At 37.1% G+C, this 23823-nt stretch overlaps 3 protein-coding genes across 3 annotated transcripts; 2 read left to right on the top strand and 1 right to left on the bottom strand.

Annotated features, from left to right (window-relative positions):
- Positions 1-1368: 1368 nt before the first annotated feature.
- LOC125189090 (protein ANTAGONIST OF LIKE HETEROCHROMATIN PROTEIN 1-like) lies at positions 1369-2985 on the top strand. Its single transcript, XM_048086285.1, has one exon. It carries the CDS (start codon positions 1456-1458, stop codon positions 2878-2880), a length of 1425 nt encoding a protein of 474 aa, XP_047942242.1. The 5' UTR covers positions 1369-1455; the 3' UTR covers positions 2881-2985.
- Positions 2986-15021: 12036 nt separating this feature from the next.
- LOC125188236 (protein phosphatase 2C 50-like) lies at positions 15022-18261 on the top strand. The gene is made up of 5 exons (XM_048084997.1): positions 15022-15354; positions 15931-16814; positions 16900-17244; positions 17348-17453; positions 17718-18261. The coding sequence occupies exons 2-5, from the start codon at positions 16017-16019 to the stop codon at positions 18050-18052; spliced, it is 1584 nt and encodes a 527-aa protein (XP_047940954.1). The 5' UTR covers positions 15022-15354; positions 15931-16016; the 3' UTR covers positions 18053-18261.
- Positions 18262-18390: 129 nt separating this feature from the next.
- On the bottom strand, positions 18391-22081 carry LOC125188237 (mitogen-activated protein kinase kinase 2-like). The gene is made up of 8 exons (XM_048084998.1): positions 21679-22081; positions 21510-21594; positions 21049-21183; positions 20035-20259; positions 19769-19951; positions 19338-19558; positions 18824-18869; positions 18391-18743 (listed from the first exon to the last, which is right to left on the bottom strand). Exons 1-8 carry the CDS (start codon positions 21747-21749, stop codon positions 18654-18656), a joined length of 1056 nt encoding a protein of 351 aa, XP_047940955.1. The 5' UTR covers positions 21750-22081; the 3' UTR covers positions 18391-18653.
- Between the last annotated feature and the right edge of the window lie 1742 nt (positions 22082-23823).

Below are 23823 nucleotides of genomic sequence, written 5' to 3'. Positions count from 1 at the left end.
CCGATGAATCGGGCGAGAGATCGGTCGCGACCGAACTCTCGGTTGCGCTTGGGCGTGACCGACGCCTACAATGGATGCCCGACCACGCCCGAGCCCGATCTCGGCCGATCGGGTGCGCGATCGGGCATCCATTGTGGATGCTCTGAATGTTTTTAACTAAGACCAATCGTGTTCCGTTGGATCTAAATAGTGGATGATCCAGATTAAAGTTAATATGCTCTCTATCCTAAGGTAGTTGCATGAGATTTAAAAAAAATGATGTGTTATATGTTAAAGTTAAGAGAGTAAAGTAAGAGATAGTTAATAATGTAAGAGAATTGATGAGAAAGTTAATTAGTAGGGGAGATATTAAAGTATTTACTAAAAAAATAAAATGATTCGACTCACTTAGGACAACCCAGATAGAAATACGACCCATTTACCTTAGGACGAAAAGAGTACGAAGGATGGATCGGTTTACTGATCCACTCAGATGGATATTATGGAAAAGAAATAAGACGAATTTTATATATTGCATGTACTATTAGTTTACATCTAACTGTACAATCAATACACGCATCAAACTCCCTAGGGACAGGGATACAAAATTGAAGACATAAACCATAGTATTGCAAAATTCTGAAAACTAACTAAAATTTTATACGCGATGAAAAAAAAGAGTAAAACCCTTGTTCCATACTAGTAGAGCCATATTCTTACTTGTAATGTTCTAACATGGTATAATCATGTCAATTTTGGTAAAAGCTAACATATTTAGTCTCTTACTTTATTTTCTACAATTTTTTATAATCTTCTCACTCTTCAATTATTGTTTTATTCTCTTTTACATTATTTTTCTCTACGTAACACACAAAATATTTATATCTTAATGTTAGCATAAAAATAACACCTCTATTCTCTTCAAAAGAATGTGAAGTAAACTTCCAGAAGTGAACTACTTTCCGACGTCACCCCTCTTATCACTTTAATAAATTTGATTCCACGGTTTTAGTAGAAAAGAATAAGACAATTAGCAAATTAAATATCATTAAGTCATAATTTAAGCAAAGGAGTGTAGTAGCCTAATAAAGAATCTTCAACTTTTGATAATAAACAAATAAATTGACGTTATTTGATCATAATTCCATGTGCGGATAATTAGAATTATCTACTCCACTTTGTATTTGCTGTTGTTTCCTCCCCACTTCATAAAATAGCAAAACGCGCCCCCAAACGCGTACACTACGTTATTAAAAAATCGAATAAAAAATTAAAATCAAAAGCGTGAGTCCAAGTCACCCATCCTCGAATCTTCCTCACCGCGTCTCTCACTCTCAGTCTCTAGCCGCGTTGATTTTCCCCCAAATATATATATACACCATTTTCATTTCCTCTCCTCATCATTACCAACGCATTCTCTCTTCTCCTCTCTCATATTAACATTTCATCGAACATCTTCCGATCACTGCAACTCTAATGGAAATCTCATCATTTCTACACCTCGACGACTACGCTTTCGCCACAGATTCGGATCCTAGCTTCATCTCCTTCTCCAACGCCAAGAAGCGCCCCAGATTCGACAACGATTCGTCGCTCGAAGACGTGCTAACCAATCTGCTCGCGTTCGACGCCGCCGTCGTCCAAGATAAACCCTCGGAAAACGCCTATTTCTCATCAGCCCCACCGCAGCATACCTCATTCATGATGAATTCCACTTCCAATTACAACCAATCAACAACCCCCAATTCCTCCCCCTCCAGAGCCTCCCCACAGCCCAAGCGCCCCCGCGCCGAATCCAGCCCCATCTCCGACGATTCGAGCGTCGCCGGCGCCGGCGGCCGCCGCCTCTGGGTGAAGAGCCGGTCGAAGGCGTGGTGGGAGCAGGTGGACAGCCCTAATTACCCCGAGGAAGAGTTCAAAAAGGATTTCCGAATGAGCAAAGCCACCTTCGACATGATCTGCGACGAGCTCGAGCCCGCCGTGAACAAAAAGGACACAATGCTCCGCTCCGCCATCCCCGTCCGCCAGCGCGTCGCCGTCTGCATCTGGCGCCTGGCCACCGGCGAGGCCCTCCGCGAGGTGTCGAAGCGGTTCGGCCTCGGCATCTCCACCTGCCACAAATTAGTCCTCGAGGTCTGCACCGCCATCCGAACCGTCCTCATGCCCAAATTCATCCAATGGCCCGACGAGAAGAGACTCCACCAAATCAAAACCGAATTCGAGCTCTTCTCCGGCATCCCCAACATCGGCGGCTCCATCTACACCACCCACATTCCCATCATCGCCCCCAAAGAAAGAGCCGCCGCCTACTTCAACAAGCGCCACACCGAGCGCAACCAGAAAACATCCTATTCCGTCACGGTTCAAGGCGTTGTCGATCAGAAGGGCGTCCTCACCGACATCTCCATCGGGTATCCCGGCTCAATGAGCGACGATCAGGTCCTCGAGAAGTCGTCCCTCTCGCAGCGCGCGAGCAGGGGAGCTCTGAAGAACACGTGGATCGCGGGGAATAACAGCTTGCCATTGACGGAGTGGGTGCTGGTGCCGTATAGCCACCAGAACCTGACGTGGGCGCAGCACGCGTACAACGAGAAGATGGGGGAGGTGCAGCGGGTGGCGAGCGAGTCGTTCATGCGGCTCAAGGGGAGGTGGAGCTGCCTAAGGAAGAGGACGGAGATGAAGCTGCAGGATCTGCCGGTTGTGCTGGGAGCTTGCTGCGTTTTGCATAACATTTGCGAGATGAGGGGCGAGGGCTTGAGTCCGGAGCTCAAGTTCGAGCTGTTTGACGATGAGATGGCGATCGAGAATGGCGTGAGGTCCGTCAATGCGTTGCACACAAGAGATCAGATTGCGCACAAGCTCTTGCATCATGAGGCTGCTGCAACTGCTTTCCTCTTGTAGTTGTTAAACACTACTAGGGAATTAAGTTTTTTATTTATTTATTATTATTGTACATTCAATTGAGCAATTGTCAATCAATACACAAACACTAAATTTACTGATTTAGCAACTTGGGTTAATTAGTTTGATAACAACTCTTCACAACTGAGGCATAATCTAGAGATTGTGATTTGGAACCCCACACCAAACTCTTTGCTTATTTAGAATGTTTCATTTTGTTTTGTTGATTTTTCATTGGTTCAATAGTGTAGGCTGGTCATTCTTCAAATGAATGGCACGCAATTTTGGAAGATTTATGAGAATTATTCTCTGTTTTCAAATTCCTTTCTTCTTGTTATTACTCAAAATAAAATGGAACTTTTTTTTGCAAAGAATTCGATCATGAAGTTGTTGTTCTTGATTTACTCATATACTGCTTTGTTTCACGAGATCAAGATTTCATAGCAATATTTGAAAATAGGATCTACTACTGTAATATTTAATGTGGTGATTTTATCTTGGATTTTTTTCACTATTTTTGTTTCGAACGCGAACTTATGGACTAGATTCAGTTGATCAACTTAGTTGGTCACATATAGTGGGCTGCTATTCAATTCAAGTACTGTAGTAATCATGATTAACGAGAAAGATACAATCTCGAAGGAACTTTCTACATAAAATAAGGTTGGCATTGAAGTGGATAAGGTTTTATTAACTTCAAAGTCTGTGTGTTTTAGCAACAAAAGCTTTGAAGTTTTTCATCTAAATTTTTTGGAAAGATTTATGGGATTAGTCATATCCTGCCCTCGTCATGGCATTTCCGTGCAATATTAAGTGATTCGTTTTTTTTTTTTTTTTACATTCCAAGATAATCTAATCATTTTTTTTTTTTACAAAAATCAACACTTTTTTAAGTTAAGGCATCCAATTAGCTCTAATAAGCACTTTACTTGCATTATTCATAAATCTTATAGGCATTTTTTAAGCAACATAAGTTCATATATATACTTATAACTTTTGAGCATTGGGAAACACTTCAAATACACTATTTATGAATTACATCCACTTTTTCTGGTACATTTTTATGTACTATCAATTAATTTGATTTACAAATTAACGAAAAATATTACACTTTTACCAAAATAATAAATTTACATAATCGAAGTAAAAAGAAATATAAATAATTGACACAAGATGTGTTTAATATATTATCCTGTATTATTACAAGTAATAATCAGTGATTCTTTCTTATTGTTAGGGAAGTCAATTTCATTGTTATCGAATACTCCATAGAACTCCATATACTAGCATAATCTGCTATATATGTACACTTCAAAATTCAAATTCAGTGTTCATTCAAATGTGTTGTGATTGGATCAGGCCCATAATATTTTGGACCTAATAGAATTTCAAGCAGGCCTAAGAAACCATTCTGCTCATACGGTCATACCTGTAAATTTCTTTTATAATCTCATATTTATCAACTGCCGTTTTTGTTAAACTAAACCATTACGATGATATAAGATGTTATAGGAACTCCAGTACAATAAATTAAATGAAAACTATGATAAAAATAACGGTAAATTACAGTTTAGTTGGCTAGACTAGACAAGTTATATTCGACATCTATTTAAATATTTTGTCTTGTTTTGTAGTAGTATATATTTAGTCTTTATTTTCTAGTCATTTATTTAGTTATGATGTCCGGGTTTTCTTTATTATTTCTTCTGAAATAGGACTGATTAAAGAAAGTCGAACTGCATATTATCTATGAAAAGCATTGTGTGTATATCATCACATGCAAATCAAGTTCTCAAAACTTAGTTGTGCCACTTTGAGTTCTTTGTGATAATGAAAAGAGCTAGAGTGCAGGAGAGTGTAAGGCAAAATAAAATCAGACTTCTCAGATCTAGAGAATCCGCAAGATCACAAGGTCTAGGAACTCAAGGAACCCTCAAAACCTTGGTCGTTAGTGTACACAATCTTACCCCTTGCTTTTCAAAACCCTTAACCCGCTATGCTAAAAAGAATTAGTACAAGAAAGTAGGGATCGAATCCCACAGAGATGTAGGCGTAAGTAAACATGTAAGGAGACCTAGACACTATTTTTGGCTGCCGCCACGCATTTTCTGGGTTGAGATTTAACTACTAGACTGGTGAAACAAAATACTCCACCCTAACAGCTAGATCTAGGTAGGAATAACGGAACATGCATGACGAAAAACAAGACGTACTCGAATTTTCCCAGAGCGGAAACAACTACTAGACCCGGTAAACGACTTCCTAAAACTAACCTAGACAGAGGAAAGATAAATCGTGGGGACCATTTTCCCAAATTGGCAAAGTACGAACGTGAAGCTGCAGATTAACTAACTAAAGGCTTAACTGACAATGACTTCATCTTCTCAAAAACCTTGATCACAAAATTACAGAGGAAATACAGAGTAAAACACAAAACGAAACAGAGCAAGCTAGATTAAACCGATTACTACGATTAACTACTGAAATTTAAACAAATCTACTATCCCTAGACGAAGTAAATAAGGAAACAGAATTTAAACATCAAGACCATGCAAACATGAACAGAACCAAACTCTAAACGCTTCATCCACTCCGGATCCAAGCCATCCACAACATACCACAGCAAATTCCATCTCCGATCACACAGATTCAACTTCCAACTCAGATCAATCGCAAAAACATCCAAAGTAAACAGAAAATGCAGCGATAACATGAAACAAAACCATAGCAGTAAATTCCATAGCAAAAGAGTGCAATATCCAACGGAAATTTAACAAGATACGGCCGAGCTTCGAACAGCGAAGTCTCGGGAAATTCAGAAACATAAACTGAAAGCAGGAAATAGATTGTATCTTCGCCTCCCGTGGAGACGGCGTTACACAACTCCGATGAAATTTCTAACCGTGAACCCCCCAGAAATTCCCCCAAGTGTGTGTGTAGAGAGTGAGAAAGCTAAGCTAAGAGCTAAAGGTGATAATGATGATGATCATGTAGGTCGCGTGCTCTTATTTATAAGGGACAGAGCTTCTAGATTCTTCCTTGTGCTTCCCATTCTGCCCTTGTCCAGAATGCTCCTCCATCTAGTGAATTTCTTCCCTTTTCTGTTCGCTTCCTCTGCCAGCTCCTTCTCCAGGCGATTCCTTCTTCTTCCTGGATACGGCCTTTTCTCTACACACCTGACTTACAAAACCTCGTCAGACCCGGGAAATTGTAGAATTTAAGCCCATAACCAATGCATGAAATTAGCCTTATCAAATAACATTCGGCCCCTCCAACAAATGAATAGTTATAAATAGTGCTCAAATGATTTTACATAATACTCCCTCCGTCCGCCATTGTTTGGTTGATGGAAAAGTAAAGTTGGCAAGGAAAATGATTTCTGGAAAAATGAATCCCGGAAATATGATTCCTAATAACTTTACTTTCACTTGTTTGGAAAATATCAAGATTTTAAATTTATATTTGATTTAAACACCAATCTAAAAATGTACTACTTATTATTTTTTTATTTTTAAAAAAGAATAATAATATAATTTTTTTAAATAAATTATTAATTACAAATGATAATAATTATGTTATTATATTACGATGGATAGTTTAAATATGAATTATTCATCATAATGCATAATAATCGTAATAAATATGATTATTATTTTTTATTATTATTATTATTGAATGAATTTTATAATATAAAATTTCACTAGAATTTATTGATTAATTATTAACTTATAAAATAAATATTATTATTAATTATTATATGATTTATATTATATGAATATATTTTAATTAAGTAATAAATTATTAATTAAAATAATAATATTAAAAATTATATATAATTATTGTAACAATATTTTTATAATTATGATAATTTTAATTATAGTTCTTTCTTATATTAAAATTAAGTAGCATGATTTATAATTTAAACTATTTTTAAAAAAATTTAATTAATAATACTAGTACTAGTAATAATAATAATTAATAAATATAGTAGTAGTAGTAATAATAATAATAATAATAATAATAATAATAATAATAATAATAATAATAATAATAATAATAATAATAATAATAATAAAAAATAAAAAAATTATACTATATTGCATTAATATGTAACAATCCTAAAACTGGGATAAAGAATACCTAAGAAAAGTTGGGATTTGAATCCTGGAAAGTTGTACTAACTTTCCTTGTTCTCGGGATTCTGATTACTTTCTCAGTTTGATTAAAAACCAAAACAAACACAAGAATTTAAAATTTAAGGAATCATATTACTTTCCCAGACAGAATCCTGACAACCAAACATGGCCTAAGAGTCCCGGCCAATTTTGCGCACCTGATTTGTAAAAGTGATTAATAAATAGTTAAAGTGGAGAAATGTTAGAGTAAGAGAGAGAATAATTTTGTGAAGAGTCCTGAAGAGCTAAGGAAGTGTTCTCGTGCGTTTATGTAATATCTAGACTTCTAAGATCCAGAGAATCCGCTAGATCACGGGATCTAGGAACTTAGAGAACCCTTGAAACCCTCGGTCGTTGGGCACACAATCTTTTCCTGCTTTTCAAAACCCTCAACCCACTGTACTAAAAAGGACTAGTATAGGAAGTAGAGATTGAATCCCACAGAGATGGAGGCGTAAGTAAACATGCAAGAGAACTTGGACACTTGTTTTGGCTGCTGAAAGGTTACTAGTGTATTGTTTGTAGTGTGTTCAAAAGGAAATAACAGGTTCCCTAGGTCCAGCAAATCCACTAGATCACGCGGTCTAGGAACTCGTTGGTCGCAGGAAATCCCGGTCGTCGGACACACAGAGCACTTCTTTCAAAAACCCTCAACCACTTTACTAAACCTAGTATAGGGAAGTAGGGATCGATCCCACAGAGAAGGATGCGTAATACTCGTGTTCAAGGATTTGGGTGTGTTTTTGGTGTTGGCTGCTGCCACGCATTTTTGGGTTGAGGAAAACAAATTAAACTTGACTTGGGAATCTTTAAAACTCCTAAGCTAACAGCTAGACCTAGGCGAAACAAACTGATTTGTGGGGACCATGACTGAAAAAAAGCAGAAGACGTACAAAAAGCCGGCGAATAACTAACTAAGAGTACTAACTAACAGCGACATCATCTTCTACGACCAAATTGCGTAAAACTCATAAGAAAATCAACATGAACGAAATCAAAACAGAGCAAACTAGTTTTAAGTCAAATCAATGCATAATCAACGAAGAACTGAACAGATCTGCAGACGCTAGACGAAGCAAAACAGAAAAACAAGAAGAAAACTCAAATCCATCTAACAACTTTCTTTTCCCACTTCGAATCCAACCTCAGACGCTAAATCCACTCCGGATCCAAGCGTCCAACACAAACTCCAACCAACAGAAACACTGCATCACTTCAGATTCGAACAACAACCTCCAAACAGTCAATAAACCACAGATCTATCACCAAATTCCCATATCAAACACCACAATATCAAAATAAAACAGAGATCGACATAATACTTGTAAAAATAAACTTCCAGCAGAGAGATCTACGTAAATCAACTTGAAATTTAACTACTAAACGCAAATCAACCAAAGCGAAAAGATAATAAGTATCATCAACAACCAAACTCGACTCCCAAAAGTGAAGTTCGACAGCAAAACGAGCAAACAACTGAAATTAAGAGAAATTGTATCTTCGTCCACACTCGGACGGTGTTGCAAACGCGAAACTTCTAAAGAAAATAACCCTTCGTACCCGACTACCCCAGATCTCCCATTCCCAAGTGTGTGTAATGTGTGTGAGCTAAGAAGAGAGTGAAAAAAGTGATATAATGTGCGTTGCATGCTCTTCTATATATAGGCGTTGGAGTGGGGCCCAGCGAGGTATAGATAAGACTTTGTTGCCCTCAGCTATTGACTCCTCTGTCACGCCTTCTTTTCTTTTAAATCCTGCTCACTTCGTTCCTTTCATTCGCTAGACCATCTCCTCCAAAGCATTTCCTCGATCTAGCGATTTTTCTTCACACACCTGGCTTAGGAAACGTGTTAGACCCAGCAAATTATAACGTTTTTCACATATAACCGATGCATGAAATTAGCCTTATCAGCTGCTGCCAAGCATTTTGTGGGGTTGAGACTTAACTAGTGGACTGGGGAATTGTAAATACTCTATTCTAACAGCTAGACTTAGGCAAACATGACATGCATGACGAAAAACAAAACGTAAGCAAGATGACTCTCTATAGATAACATTTTACCAGACCTAGCGAAAATCTTTTCCTAAAAAAGCCTAGACAGAGGAAAGACAGTTCGTGGGGACCATTTTCCGAATTAGCAAAGTACAGATGAAAAGCTACAAAATAACTAACTAAAGGCTCGACTAACAACTAGCTCCATCTTCTCTAACGATCCTTGATCACAAAATGCAGAGAAAAACAGAGTAAACAATTAAGCTAAACAGAGCAAGCTGAATTAGACCATTAAACTATGATTAACTACCGAAATTAAGCAGATCTACCATTGCTAGATGAGGTAAATGAGGAAACAGAAACTAACATCATAACCATGCAGAAATGAACAGATTCAAACTCTGGACGCTTCATCCTCTCCGGATCCAAGCAATCCACAACAAACCACTGTAGTTCTCATCTCCAATCACACAAATTCAACCAGATTCAAACGATCAACTACGATCTCCACAGAATTCAACTCAAAACTCAGATCAATCGCTAAAAGCATCCAAAGTAAACAGTAATAACATGAAACGGAACCATAACAACAACTTCCATAGCTAAACAAGTGCAGATTCAACAGAAATTTAACAAAATAAGGTCGAGCTTCGAATCAGCGAAGTCTCGGGAAATCCAGAACGGAAACTTAAAACATAAATTAGATTGTATCTTCGCCTCACGTAGAGACAGTGTTACACCAACTGATTCTCAAACCATGAACCGTGAAACCCCCAAACCGATCCCCCAAGTGTGAGTGTAGAGTGTGAGAAAACTGAACTAAGAGCTAAATGGATGATGATGGATGCCTTCATGTATGTCGCGTGCTCTTATTTATAAGGAATGGAGCTTCTAGATTCTTCCTTGTACTTCCCATTTTGCCCCTTTATCTAGAATGCTCTTCTGTCTGGTGGATTTCCTTCTTCTTGCTCACTTCCTCTGACAGACTCCTCTCTTTCTGGATCTGGCATTTTCTCTACACACCTGGCTTACAAAACCTTGTCAGACCCGGGAAATCACAGAATTTAACCCCATCATCAATGCATGAAATTAGCCTTATCAAGTCCGCTCAACATTATTCTCTCTCTTACTTTACCATTTCTCCACTTTAAAGTATCCGCAATGCAAATAGGCCAACCACTCTCTCTCCCTACCACGTCAGCAGCACTAAAAATCCACCTACCACATCAGATTTAGGCCAGCCATAGGCCAGCCGCAATAAAATAATTCAAAAAATACTACATTTATGGAATTAAAATAACGATTAAATTACGGAATTAAATTTACGACACAGATACGGGAAAATTAATTCATTTCATTAAAAAAATAGTACAAAGATTAAAAAAAAATACATGATTTTTTTTTTAAAAAAAGGGCTTCCACACACGAGCCCTCTCTACTCTCGTCGTCGTCGCCGCCGTCCTCGCTGCCGCCGTCCGCGCCGCCGCGCACCCGCCAGGGTATCTGAGCCCACGTCGGAACCCCCCAACCACCCCCTGGCCACCCCGGCGTACTCATCCTCCGTCCACTTCCTCCGGGCGGGGGTGTCGTCAACAGCGGGCTGCGATGACTCGCCGACCGCCTTGGCCTTCCCCTTCGTCTTCTTCTTCTTCGCCGCGGCTCGCCCCGCTGGAACGGGAGTGTCCGGATCCCCGAGATCGATCCCCATGTCATGCAATGACAAAAGATCATCGCCAGTGAACTGCGTCTCCACCGGGTCGACGTGTGAGACGAAGCCGTCAAAAAATCCCGAGAGGGACGATATACCGTGTCCCCCCCGGTGACCCCTGCATCCCGGCATGCATACCCATCATCTGGGCTGCTGCATCCGGGGCATACCTCCCCACCCCCGCCCGCCGCCCAGCGCATACCCCACGGCATCCCCCTGGTTCCCACCCCTCGGCGCTCCGGCCATCATCCCCGTTAGGCGATTCCAAGGACGTTAAACCACGGGCCCATCTCGCCCGCCCATTTGGCCCCATCCAGATCCCACGGGTACCGTGGGAGTCTCGAGATCCACTCGTCGCCGGATCCGGACTCGTTGTTGTGATCCATCGCTCAATGATGCTCTTGTACAGAAAGTTAGAGAGAGAGAAAACTCGTTAAAACAAGTGGTGCAAATGAAAATGAAACTAAAATCGCGTTTATATAGGTTTTTAAAAAAATCAAAATTCGGCGCTGGCCGATCGGGCCGCCACAATGGCGGCCATCGCATCGGCCAGCGCCACGCCACCGGCTAGCCCACGCCGAAAATTTGGCCGATTTCCCGCTCGCCTACTCCAATGGTTCGGCTAGCCGACCGGCTAGTGACGCGAATCGGCTAGCCGGTTGCCTAGCCGGCATTGGAGATGCTCTTAACTATTTATTATCATTTTTACAAAACGGGTGCGCAAAAGTGACCGGAACTCCTAATGGCAGACGGAATGAGTAACCTTTTTACACGACTAATTCACCTTCGAATAAATTAATAGTTAAAGATAGTGCATAAATAAATTTACATAACACCAATTTTATAGAGATTAATTATAATTGTGTTTTTAATTTTCAATTTAAAAACATTTCACTTCATGATAATTACAATTTTTTTAAAAAAAATAATATCAAATTCTTAAAATTATGCAGCATCTTCGATAAATAAAATTACAATTTATATATGTGTATAAATTGGAAAGAGATCATACCTTCCTATTGAAACAGACACTGATATATCATAAATAATTGTGATTGTAAGTGCTAATAAGTATGTACGTCTAGTGCATATGATCATTTTTTTTCAAAAAATGAAAGGTTTTGGGTATATTTTAGTAATTTGTTAAGGTAGGATACGGCTTATTTTAATTAATTTATAGCTTTAAAATGACCAATTTTTGTTTTAAATTTGTTACGGTCATGCCATTTTTCATTATTTAAAATTTGATTTTTCTCCCTTCAGAAGAGTATTTTTAAAAAAGAACTAATTAAGGAATGGTAACGAATATTACATGACAATAATCTTGATTAAACTAGATCATGAGTTTATAATAGTAGTATATGTTATCTTTCTAGAAGATAATGCAAGTTTATATTCGCAAATTCCTATTAATCCTTTTTATAATCCCCATACACTATTTTATCAAACTCTAATTAATAGACTATTCGTAATACAACTTTGACCTAAGAAACGAACAAAATTAATCTATAATATTATTTGTTATGTCTGAAATAAAGATCCTATCTTTGGAAACGACAACGCAAACGATTACGTCACGTGTTAGTCTTCCATTCATGCCACATATTGAAATGTAGATCACCAAACTTTATACTATAATTAAATGTCCGACAAATTAACCTCATTTGTCAAAGTAGCTTTTTTTCTACATTAAATTGGTCTGTGTAAATCGAGCATTATTAATTTTGTATTTGGTTGGTATTAATCAGGTAAATATCTATCATCAATGGCTTGTCAAGGTCATCTAATCAAATTGTGACAATACATGATATCTAATTTAGTTTGATTGTCCCTAAATCTTAAATTAATTAGAGGGCATATATTTTACTTCCTCCATCCAATTGTATATCTCACTTTCCTTTTTAGACTGTCCTAATCAAAATGACCCATTACTAAAAATGAATACATTTTTTATCTTTACTTTATTTTTTATTTTTTATTTTATTCTCTCCACTTGACACATAAAATAAAGTTATATAAAATCTTGTATCGCTCAAGGAAGGGATCATCTTCCTTGGAACAAAGGGAGTATAAGATTGGGCTCTCGATATATTTAGCAAATGAATGTTATGGACTCAATTCTTACATCGGTTGTGATAACAACTGGTGTGAGATATATAGACTAAATGAACTCTCTCTCCTAATAGACTAGTCTTTTGGGATGAGTTTTTTTGTTTGGTCTAGATCAATTGGTGTTTTCAATGAGAGTACAAACGGCTCAGAGTGATGGCTGGGCAACGAACGCGCCGTGACCAATGAGTACGTTTGCCGTGAACAACATGGTCATGACCAACGAGGACGTTGGCGCTTAAAGAAGGTCGAATGTTACAGACTAGATTCTCATATTAATTGTGATAACAACAGGTGTAGGGTATATATCTAGACTAAATAAGTTCTCTTTCTTAATATACTAGTCTTTTGGGATAAATTTTTTTATTTGGTCTGTATCAATAAAATAAAATAAAATTATCAATATAGACATGCACATGTGTTGCTGTATTTCGACAGCATTGAATCTTTAGCATAAATTTAGTTTTTTATTTGGATTGTAAGTTTTTTTTTGAGATAGAGAGAGATGAAGGTTAGTTAAGGGGACAATTCAGATATTTTCTTTCCCATTCGGAATTGTATTAAACAAAATAAATATTCTATTTTTACTAGTATGTTTTTCTAGAAATGATATTTAGCAGATTTATGAACCTTACTACTAGATGAAAATTTATATAATCTCAACCTCAAGCTAGCATTATGAAATACTGATACTCCATACATGAATTGAGATGTTGAAGTAAACAAGATTAGTACTATGTTTTTTTAACTAAACAAAATTATAGTATTGTTAGATGACTCATGATGCCTTTTATAAATGATTGCGTTTTTATTTATTTTTAATAATGTCAAACTTTGTGCAATAACGATTCATTAATAATTTTTTATAGTAATGTCGGGTGATTCAAATTTAAGTATAAAAAAAAATCAAGAGGCACCCTAATTTAATGTAGCATTGCCCATGAGATGATATATGTATATTTCCAATATCAAATTCAATGTGTCCTGTGAATCTTATCGATCTTACAAGTTCATTTTGTGACTTATATTCTGAGCATGTTAAAATCTTTTATAAGTAGCTAATTATTGAAATTAAGGGTGTGATAACTGATATTGTTGAGGTAAAACTTTGTGTTGTACTATATGTGATTATCCCAAAGCAAACAAGTTTTAATTATTATTACTAATATAAACAGCTTAATAGCTCTGATTATTTCATGAACGAAATGAATCAGTTATCCCATAAATGCATAGACGAATTTCTAATTCTCATATTTCTGTTTGGAAAATTGCAATATGAATTTTTTCCCGAAACCAACAACATTTGATAGCCTTAGGAAAACGTTATATTTCCATATTTTTTAATACTACTAACATTATTCATTCTAAAAAAAAGCTTGTTCTGTTTTTTAACATTCTAAATTCACATTTATTTTTTAACCAAAAAAATAACTTCCTTTTGTTTTTTTAAGTAAGACGTGAGTGTAATGAGTTAAATGTATTGAGTATAAATTCGTCTAAGGAAAGTTGGAATGTTCATTAATTTGAGAAGATATTAGAAGTGATCCAAAAACAAATTCTTGCGGACTTGGCGTAATCGAAAAATATCAAATATCTTTATAGAAAACTTGGATGTGAAAAAAATCCACATTCACCGCTTCGAATTATTCAACTTCCGAAGAAAAAAAAAATTGTAGTAAATCATAGTAAGATCTTTAAAACAAAAAGGGGAAAATAACAAAAATGATGGTCAGTTCGTGGAAGCATGTGATTGGCAGACAATCCACAGATTTCAAAGGGTAAAATATTCATAAGAATAACAATAAAAAAAGATGGGAATTAGTTGAACCGAAAGGAAGCATTGAACGTAGGATGGGTGGACACATGTCCCCTATAGGTGGACCCCACTCTGCAATTGTGAATACCTTCTCACTGACAACATGGGATCAAATTTGGGAGTTCCACATTGGATTCGACACATAATTCCGATTTCTCTCTCTTTTAATTAATTGTTTATCAAGAATTAAGGGCAAAAGAAGCTTTTTGTAGGCATGAGTTGTCACTGCTGATTTGATTTGCGACGGTAAGCAACTACCTTCCTTGTATGATTGACTAATTGTTTATTTATTAATATTCCATATCAAAATCAGTCTTTCTTTACCATCTTTTCTCGGGACACGTAATATCTCCCCCTCGCTTCTTTTCTTGTGTGTGTGTGTGTGTTTGGAAGAAATGCATGTGATGCTTTTAAGGGACTGATTTTTCTGAGGGGGAATGTGATAGGTGGCATTTGTTGCTATTTCACAGAAAATTTTGAGTCTTTGACTGTGGACTTGTGTCTCTGGGGTGACATCTGGTGATCAAAGCTTTGATTTTTAACACTTGGAGACCCTAAAGATTGCAGTTTTATGGGATTCTCTCTCTTCTTTGTATTTCAAAATTCAGTCTTGCTAGACGGAAGAAACAAATCAACATTTATTTTTCTGGGGTGCCTTCTTCAGCCTTGTAAGGTATGGATGTGTTCAAGAATTTGTTTGTCAGTGTGTGTGAGAGAGAGAGAGTGTTTTTAATGCAATCTTGTTCTGTTTTGGTATGGATAATCAGAACCCCATGTGTAAAATGAACTGTGATTATGTCATCTCTTGAGTTTATATGGTTGAAATTGTTGTAGATAAAGAGGAATATAAGAATAGAGATTATTAAGATGCCTAGTGGTTGCTGACAATTGTATTTTTGACACATTGATTCCCATTTTAATTCTGATGCATGTTCCATTATTGTTTACATATGATTGATTTTTTCTGCATTATGAACTGTGGCAACCTGGCAAAATCTCTCTTTCTTCAAAATCTCCATTTTGATTAGGATATTTAACTTGTTTGAGATGCTGAGACTCTGTAGATATTTTTCTGCATTATATGAGTTGCAAAATCTCTGCTTTTCTGATTTATATTCAAAAGGTAATTTTGATTGGATTTAGTTTCATTGTGGGTGTTGTGGATGTTGAGCCTCTGCAAATATTTTTCTGCATTATATGAGTTGTGGAAATCTCTATTTTCTGATTTCAAAATCCTCATTTTGATTAGGGTTTAGCTTCATCACGGATGTTGAGATACAGTAGAGAGCGTTGTTGAACAGTGGTATTCAAATTGAGCTAATTGTCCAAGAATTGATGGATGAGATTTCTCACTTCATTGCCCTTCCACTTAATCGGATAGGCGAAGAATCGTTGTATGCAACGTGCGTTGACATTGCTGGGATTAACCTGATAGAAAAAACTTCGAAAAATCTGTTTCTTGAACCATCCATGACCAAGCTGCCTTCCATCTCTCTGACCTCCGAGAATAGGCATTCTCGATGTTTTGTTCCTCACAATGGAGTTCTGGTTAGGGTAGACTCGAACTTAGATAAGTCCAAGGATGATATAGATCAGGATTGTAGGAGTAGGCAGAGCATGATTTTTAGCAGCACCATTAACCATGGACTCAAGAACGATAATGATCCAATGGGCCATCCGTTTCTCAATTCTCAACGTGTGACTGATTGCCCTAATGGCATTTGCAATGAGGATATCATAGATAGGAAGATCAATATGTCTCAGAGCATCAAGAGATCGGAGTCATGGGTAGCAACTGTAGCGTCTGAGATAGTTGATGATCTAATTTCTTTGGAGGAGATCGGTGAGGCTGTCGGGATTAGAGAACCTAAAAGGACCTACTCAACTTCACTCATTGAGGTTACTGAGGAAATGAAGATAAATAAGCCAAATGTTGCTTTCAATTTACCACCTCTTTGGGGCCTAACATCTATTTGTGGGAGAAGGGCAGAAATGGAAGATGCAGCCGTAGCATTACCGCGATTTCTAAACATTCCTTCTCAGATGTTAAGCGACGCCCCACTTTTTAGCTCCATACATAAAGACCTAGTTGGCCATGTATATGGAGTCTATGATGGCCATGGAGGTTGCCAGGTAAAGATTCAAAATGATGTCTGTTTCGGATTTCCTGTTTATTAGTTTAGCATGTCATGTAACCATAGAACTATTTGGTGTATAGGTAGCTAACTACTGCAGAGAGCATATGCCTCTAGCGTTAGCCGATGAGATTGGTGCGGCTAAGGAAAATTTGAAGGTTGAAAATGGTGAGCACAACTTGAAGGAGAAATGGCTCAAGATCTTTCAGAATTGCTTTCATAAATTGGACAACGAAGTCGGAGGGTTCCCCAGAACTGATGATGACATTGCTTCCAACCTTCATGAACCTTTCGCCCCAGAATCCGTTGGGTCCACTGCTGCTGTTGCTATTGTTTGTTCCACGCATATCATTGTTGCAAACTGTGGTGATTCGAGGGCAGTGTTGAACCGGGGGAAGGTGCCCATGCCATTATCCATCGATCATAAGGTAGCTCTTGATTTGTTGGACTAAATATTATCTTGCAGATATTCATGCATTGTCAGCAAATACCATTATTGGTCTAATGCGATGCTCTGATTCTGGTTTTCAGCCAAATAGAGAAGACGAGTACTCAAGGATAGAAGCTGCCGGAGGCAAGGTCATCAATTGGGATGGATATCGCGTTTCAGGTGTCCTTGCAGTGTCAAGATCCATTGGTATGCCAATCTTCTTTCTTTTCGTAAACTCTATCGTGTGATCCAATATAACCACTAATGTAAGGCTTGAAGCTCAGTTGGGATGGTTAACAATCTTAGGGTGATCATCTTAGTTACATTGCAATTTTTTTAACAAATGTTATCATATTTGTTTGTTCTGTATGTTCTTATGATTTGTTTATCCCTTGCTTATTAGGTAATTAACTCATCAAATGTATAAGTCTGTTCAACTCTATTAACTTTGCAGCATCTCATCGTGTGTAGGTGATCGATACCTGAGGCCGTATGTGATTGCAGATCCAGAAGTAATGTTTGTTCCTCGCACAAAAGAGGACGAGTGCCTTATCATAGCTAGTGATGGTTTATGGGATGTGATGACGAATGAGGAGGCGTGTGATCTGGCCCGAAAGAGGATACTGGTCTGGCACAAGAGGAACGGAACGACGCTCACCAACGGGCGAGGTACAGGGAGCGACCCCGCTGCACAAGAGGCAGCAGAGTACCTCTCGAAGCTTGCTTTCAAAAGGGGAAGTGCAGACAACATCTCTGTGATAGTGGTGGATTTGAAAGCTCAAAGGAAGTTCAAAAGGAAAACGTGACGCATGGAACTCATTGTCCTGCCTAGTGAGCCACTGAAATTTTCGCGTCGCTGGAAGTTTGCGTGTTGAGCAGTCGACAAATTCCTGCAAGGTAGCAGTAGCTCTCTAGAAAAGCATTTTAAGATGATAGTATAATTTAACCAAGGAAGGATGTTGTTGTACATATAAACCATTTCTGTTAAAGCAATTGTGACTTTTTTCCCATTCTATTGATTCTGTGTTAGTTGTTGCAAATGGAGATAAATCTAATACTACTAACTAGATTCTTGATGAATTTACAAATTTGGCAGAATCTTCATTAAAGTTGCCTAATTCATTAAGATAGATTGCCTTCGAACTGAAAATCACAAAATGGGTTCATTTATATAAAGGTTACAACTTACAACATACTCACACATAAAGAGAATCAACCTCTACCCCCTTGAGAGCACATGAAAATTCACTAACATACAAAATTACAAGACCGGGCGAACTCTTTCTTAGTAACGATGCACAAATAGTGATTTCAGCAGCAGTCCTGAAATGGGAGTGCCTCATCTGGCCTTCACAGCTGCGAAGACGGCCATAATATGCAGTAATGCAGCAATAGACTGAACCTTGATTAAAGCGTGGCCAGTGAAGGTCCTGCACTGGTGAAGTACGCAGCAAGATCAACATCATGATTGTCGTACTTAGTAATGAAAGGGTGTGCCTGAGTTTCACGAAACACAAAAAAGTTAGTTATCAGGAGGTCCATAAACTGAGTTTAACCAAGAGGGTGATGAGATATACCATGAGTTCATTCGCTGATAGCCTATCATTAGGATCCTTTTGCACACTGAGAATCCAAGTTTTATATAAGATCAGTTGGGAGGGCTAAGTTACTATAGAAGTATGTAAGCAGGTAGGGGATGATGACAATTCAAGAATTCAATAAATGAGTAAGAGAATATTGAAATAAAGAAGTTCAATTAATTTCTACAGAAGCATGGCATCACACTTAATGAGAAATTCGAGCAAGTGAAGGACCAGACAAGTTTCCAGAATGTATGTCCTTAACTTCAAAGTAAGAAAATGATTTTATATAGGGAAATGCTATTGTTTGTTTTCCAAACATCTGATTCACATAAAGCTTTCACAATTATTTTTGCATAATATTGTCTGAAAACATCAAATTTTGACTTTACTTGACAGTGAAATGTGACTCCGACGAGTGAAGTAAAGTCACCATGGTATTTAAACCATTTTTAGTACACTTGAAGCCTGGGGGAAATTTTATCAACAAGTTTTAGATTCAGTGTATTACCATGCAGAAATAAATGAACAGAACTCCGGAGAAAATAGATCTGGAGATGGACGAGGAACAGGCTTATCGACAATGGTTTCCATTAGCTCGTAGACATTGATCCATCCCTCTGCCTGAGGTGCGGAATATGGAAATTCTCCTGTTGCACACTCGAGGAGAACCAAACCCAGGCTCCAGATGTCACTTTTATAACTATAAGTATCTCCGATGATTCTCTCTGGCTAAGCACACAGAACAAAAATAGAGAGTTCAGAACAAAATTTGGCTATGCATCGAAAATACAACATAAGAGTGATAAGAGCACACATTTGGAGATGAAGGTGAGTAAATTTGTTAGCACGTTTATATTTATAATCACAGGAAAGATATTAGCATAAAAGACAATGATGTTGGTGGATATTGTTAATTCGTGTAATGGGAAGAGTACTCACAGACATGTAGTTGTAAGTACCAACGAAAGTATTAGCTTGACCCAATGTGTTGGCAAGTATTGTACTGACTCCAAAGTCGGTGATCTTGCAATCACCTCTGTGGTTTATCAGCAAATTTGAAGGTTTCAAGTCCCTGTGGATGATATGTATTTCGTGATGAAGATACCAGAGACCTTTGAGTACCTATAATGCCATGACGGGGAGTATATTATAACAAGTATTAGAAATAGATTACACAGTGTGTGTACATGCGCAATAGCCAGTACCTGTTTGCAAATTGCAGCCAGATAAGGCTCTGGGATTTTATTGACTTTCTTAAGGAAATCTGCAAGAGACCCTCCATCCATATACTCCAAGATGATGGAGATTGCACCATTATCATAAAATGATTGATAGCAAATCACGACATATGGGCATTGAGATGACTGATTAATTTTGAGCTCTTGAGCAATGTGCTTGCGAGCAGACTCCTCGATATTCATTTGAATAACCTGATGTCATTCAAGAAATCAAGAAGATTGATGTCAGTGGTTGTCATGCATCTCTGTCACATATTATTTGCAAACTTAGTCAAAGGAAAACGAAGTCTATAGTTTAGTATAATTACATTCCCAAAAATAAGGTTTTTTTTTTCTCTTGGTGATAAATTCTTTATAACTCAAGGACATGACCTATATAGTCAGCGTAACAAAAACTTAAGGGGACAACATTAATACATTAGATATAAACATATACGTGTGTGTTTTCTTGAAGTAAGTTTATCACATCTAGAAATTGAAAGAAATGAGACAGCAGTTAGAAGTGACAGATGTAGAGAGGCCTCAAATTGGATAGTGTAGAGAACAAAACAATACTTTCAATATGGGGTATCAATTTATAAAATACATTGATCCCACATTTTAAAAATAAAATAGCATTTTCCAGTACAACAAGGTTTGGTTCTCTTGATTATAGTAATATAGTGAGGTGCAAATTACTTCAGAAGAACTTATGATAACCTTGATGCACATGTGTTGCATTGACATATTCCAGTATTCCACCATAAACTATGATTATGTCTTATAGATTTAGGTTAGACTTGGAAACAAGTAGACACACAACAATGCTTTCAGATAAGTAAGTATCAAACTCAAATTTGATAACTTAGGATAGGCTAGTATCTATAAGGTTACTTTCAAATGCCTTCTCTGTAACTGTCAATCAAACATGAACAACATAAAACTTAACATATCTCTTTACAAATATTATGGTGTATGACAAAAATTGAAGTCCTTCAATACCTTAAGTGCAAAAAACTGTGCCGTCCATTTGTGTTGCACCAAACGCACAACACCCCCATTTCCCTTACCAATGACTTGCACTGCATCAAAGTCAGCTAAGCTCAACTGGTTATCCGTCGGCTGTATCAAGGTTGGCTGAAACGCAAAGTAAGCACAGAACATAAGTGCAAGTTTCCATGGATGCATGGTTCAAATACTTGTATCAAATCCAGCATAGTTCAGACTCGAGTTTATCAGAATATGATTATCTAAACTCTCTCAAATGGAAGAAGAATCTTCCCTAGTTTAAACCAGCAAGTAAACACAGTTCAAATTCCAAATGCCAAATCGAGGCTCGAAAAGAAAACCCCCTCAATTCCTAAATCCCTACTATGTATCAAAACAAACTCGACCAACAATTAGGATTAAGGAAACATGACATTGCTAGATACAAGTGAGCAAAATGAAATCGATCCACTTACAACTTCAACTTCACTATTGGAAACAACCCGAACTCCATCCCTATTAACCAAGAGATCGCCGTCCTTGAACGTTCCCGACCCAGTCCTGCACAAATCAACGAAATCCAAATCAATTGAAATGAATAAACGATAGAAAAAAAAGAAAATTGAAAGGAAAAGGAAGTAATACAGAAATTTAGAGATGTCATCGGGAGGGGGGACGGAGAGCTTGAGGTTAGGTGCCAAAGACCCTTTCTTCATTATCTGGTAATCTTTGGCAGCAAGGCGAAAGGTAAATTGACGAAAATTGAGGTTAGGTAAGTGTATCAGTCTGTGCAAGTGAAGTGAATTGTTTAAGGAAAAATGGATAAAAAGAATGATCAAATGGGGGTAGAGAAAGAGAAAGAGAGAGGAAAGCTCTTCACTTTCAGTTGAAATTGAACTCAGACCAGTCTCCCAACATTTTCTACCTACTTTTCTTCTTTCTCTTTTAATACCAGGCCAACTCTAATTTGTCTTCGCCCGCCCTTTCTTTTTTCTTTTTTTCTTTTTTTCTTTTCTTCGGTTTCTATTTTAAACTATTCCCTCCGAGACATTTCATTTTGCGTACCATTTTGAAAAAATAATTATTACTTCCATCCGCCAAAATTTGTCCCATTTTTTCATTTTTATCCGTCACCCAAAATTTATCTCATTTTGGTAGTGGACCTCATCTTCCACTAACTCATTCCTTCTCAAATTTTATTACTACTCCCTCCGTCTCACAAAGATTGTCCCATTTTTTCATTTCCGTCCGTCCCACAAAGTTTGTCCCATTTCATTTATAACCATTTTTTGTAGTGAACCTCATATTCCACTAACTCATTCCTACTCACACTTTATTATAAAACTAATATATAAAAGTAGGACTTACGTTCCACTAACTTTTTCAACTCACTTTTCATTACATTTCTTAAAACCCATGCTAGGTCAAAGTGGGACTATCTTTGTGGGACGGAGGGAGTATAAAATTAATATATAAAAGTGGACCCACAATCCACTAACCTTTTCAACTCACTTTCCATTACATTTATTAAAATCCATGTCGGGTCAAAATGGGACAAATTTTAGTGGACGAAGGTAGTATAAATAGTTAAAGTGGAGAAAAAAGTAAAGTAAGAGAGAGAATATTGTAGATAAGACTCTTTTCTACATTATTTTTTGTCTTACTTTATTCTCTCTCTGCTTTAACTATTTAATATGATTTTTTCAAAACAAAAGCAGGAAATGAAATGTCTCTACTACTATGAAATGGAGGGAGTACTAGTTTTAATTATTCTCTTTCAAACAATTTTTGTTCTATCTAGAGTCGTACATTAAAAAAAATTGTCTAGCTAGAGTCATGCTACAATTATATTCAATATAAATTGTCGTATCCCTCGCTGTCGTAACATAGTGAATCGAAAGATTTTTAATTTTCATTTATTTATTGCTCAAAAGGAACTAGAACTAATAATGATATCACAAAAACTTAAAAATGACTTTGAATCAATAAACTGTGGATAAAAAGAACACCTTCCACAAGCGCTGAAATTAGAAAATGTGGACCTTTTATCGATAGTTGAAGATGATATTTCAAGTCCAAAAGTCAATTCCATATAGACAGACAAATTTTAATTAACATTTTCCAAACTTTGATTTTCAGACTATTATATGATTGGCTGGACACGACTGAGTTTGATGAATGCCATACTTTTCTCCAATCCTACATACTACTGTTCATGACCAACAAATGGATACAGACTCATTGAATTATTCATAATCCATTTTAATAAGATTTTCTCTAACTAGTTCTAGTTTCATTGAGGTAGTGGTAGATTATTAATCAGGTCCTAAAATCCTTTGGTCTTCGATTTGTAAAGCTTAAAAAAACAGGCAAGGGTTTTCAATTTCTCCATCGAAAATATGTGTTGACCAAAATCTAAAATGAATTATTTTCAAAGAAATAACTAATTGAAAGCAACTTGAAATCACGAAACATGATTCTGGAAAAGCATGATGTCACTATGTTTGATTTCGAAATGATTTTATTAAAATAATGTCAGTTAAAATTTCAAAATATAACAATATGGTAATTTGTAATTGTGTCTTGTATTCTTGTTTCACCAATTACACGAAGAAACGGTATTGGTGAAGAAGAAGAAAAAAAAGAAAGTTATACCTGAATTGACTAGTGGGAAGATCACCGGGCCATTGCATTTTGCTAGCAAAAATTCTAAAGCCCGGCCCACATGGCCTATAAATCTAATACAAAGCCTATGGTCATGTAACTGGTGTTATTGGAGTATATTACACT

Source organism: Salvia hispanica, chromosome 5 (genome assembly GCF_023119035.1).
Source record: "Salvia hispanica cultivar TCC Black 2014 chromosome 5, UniMelb_Shisp_WGS_1.0, whole genome shotgun sequence".
NCBI classification, from domain to species: Eukaryota; Viridiplantae; Streptophyta; class Magnoliopsida; order Lamiales; family Lamiaceae; genus Salvia; species Salvia hispanica.
Note: the sequence above shows the minus strand (reverse complement) of the source record. Positions and strands in the feature narration are given on the sequence as shown.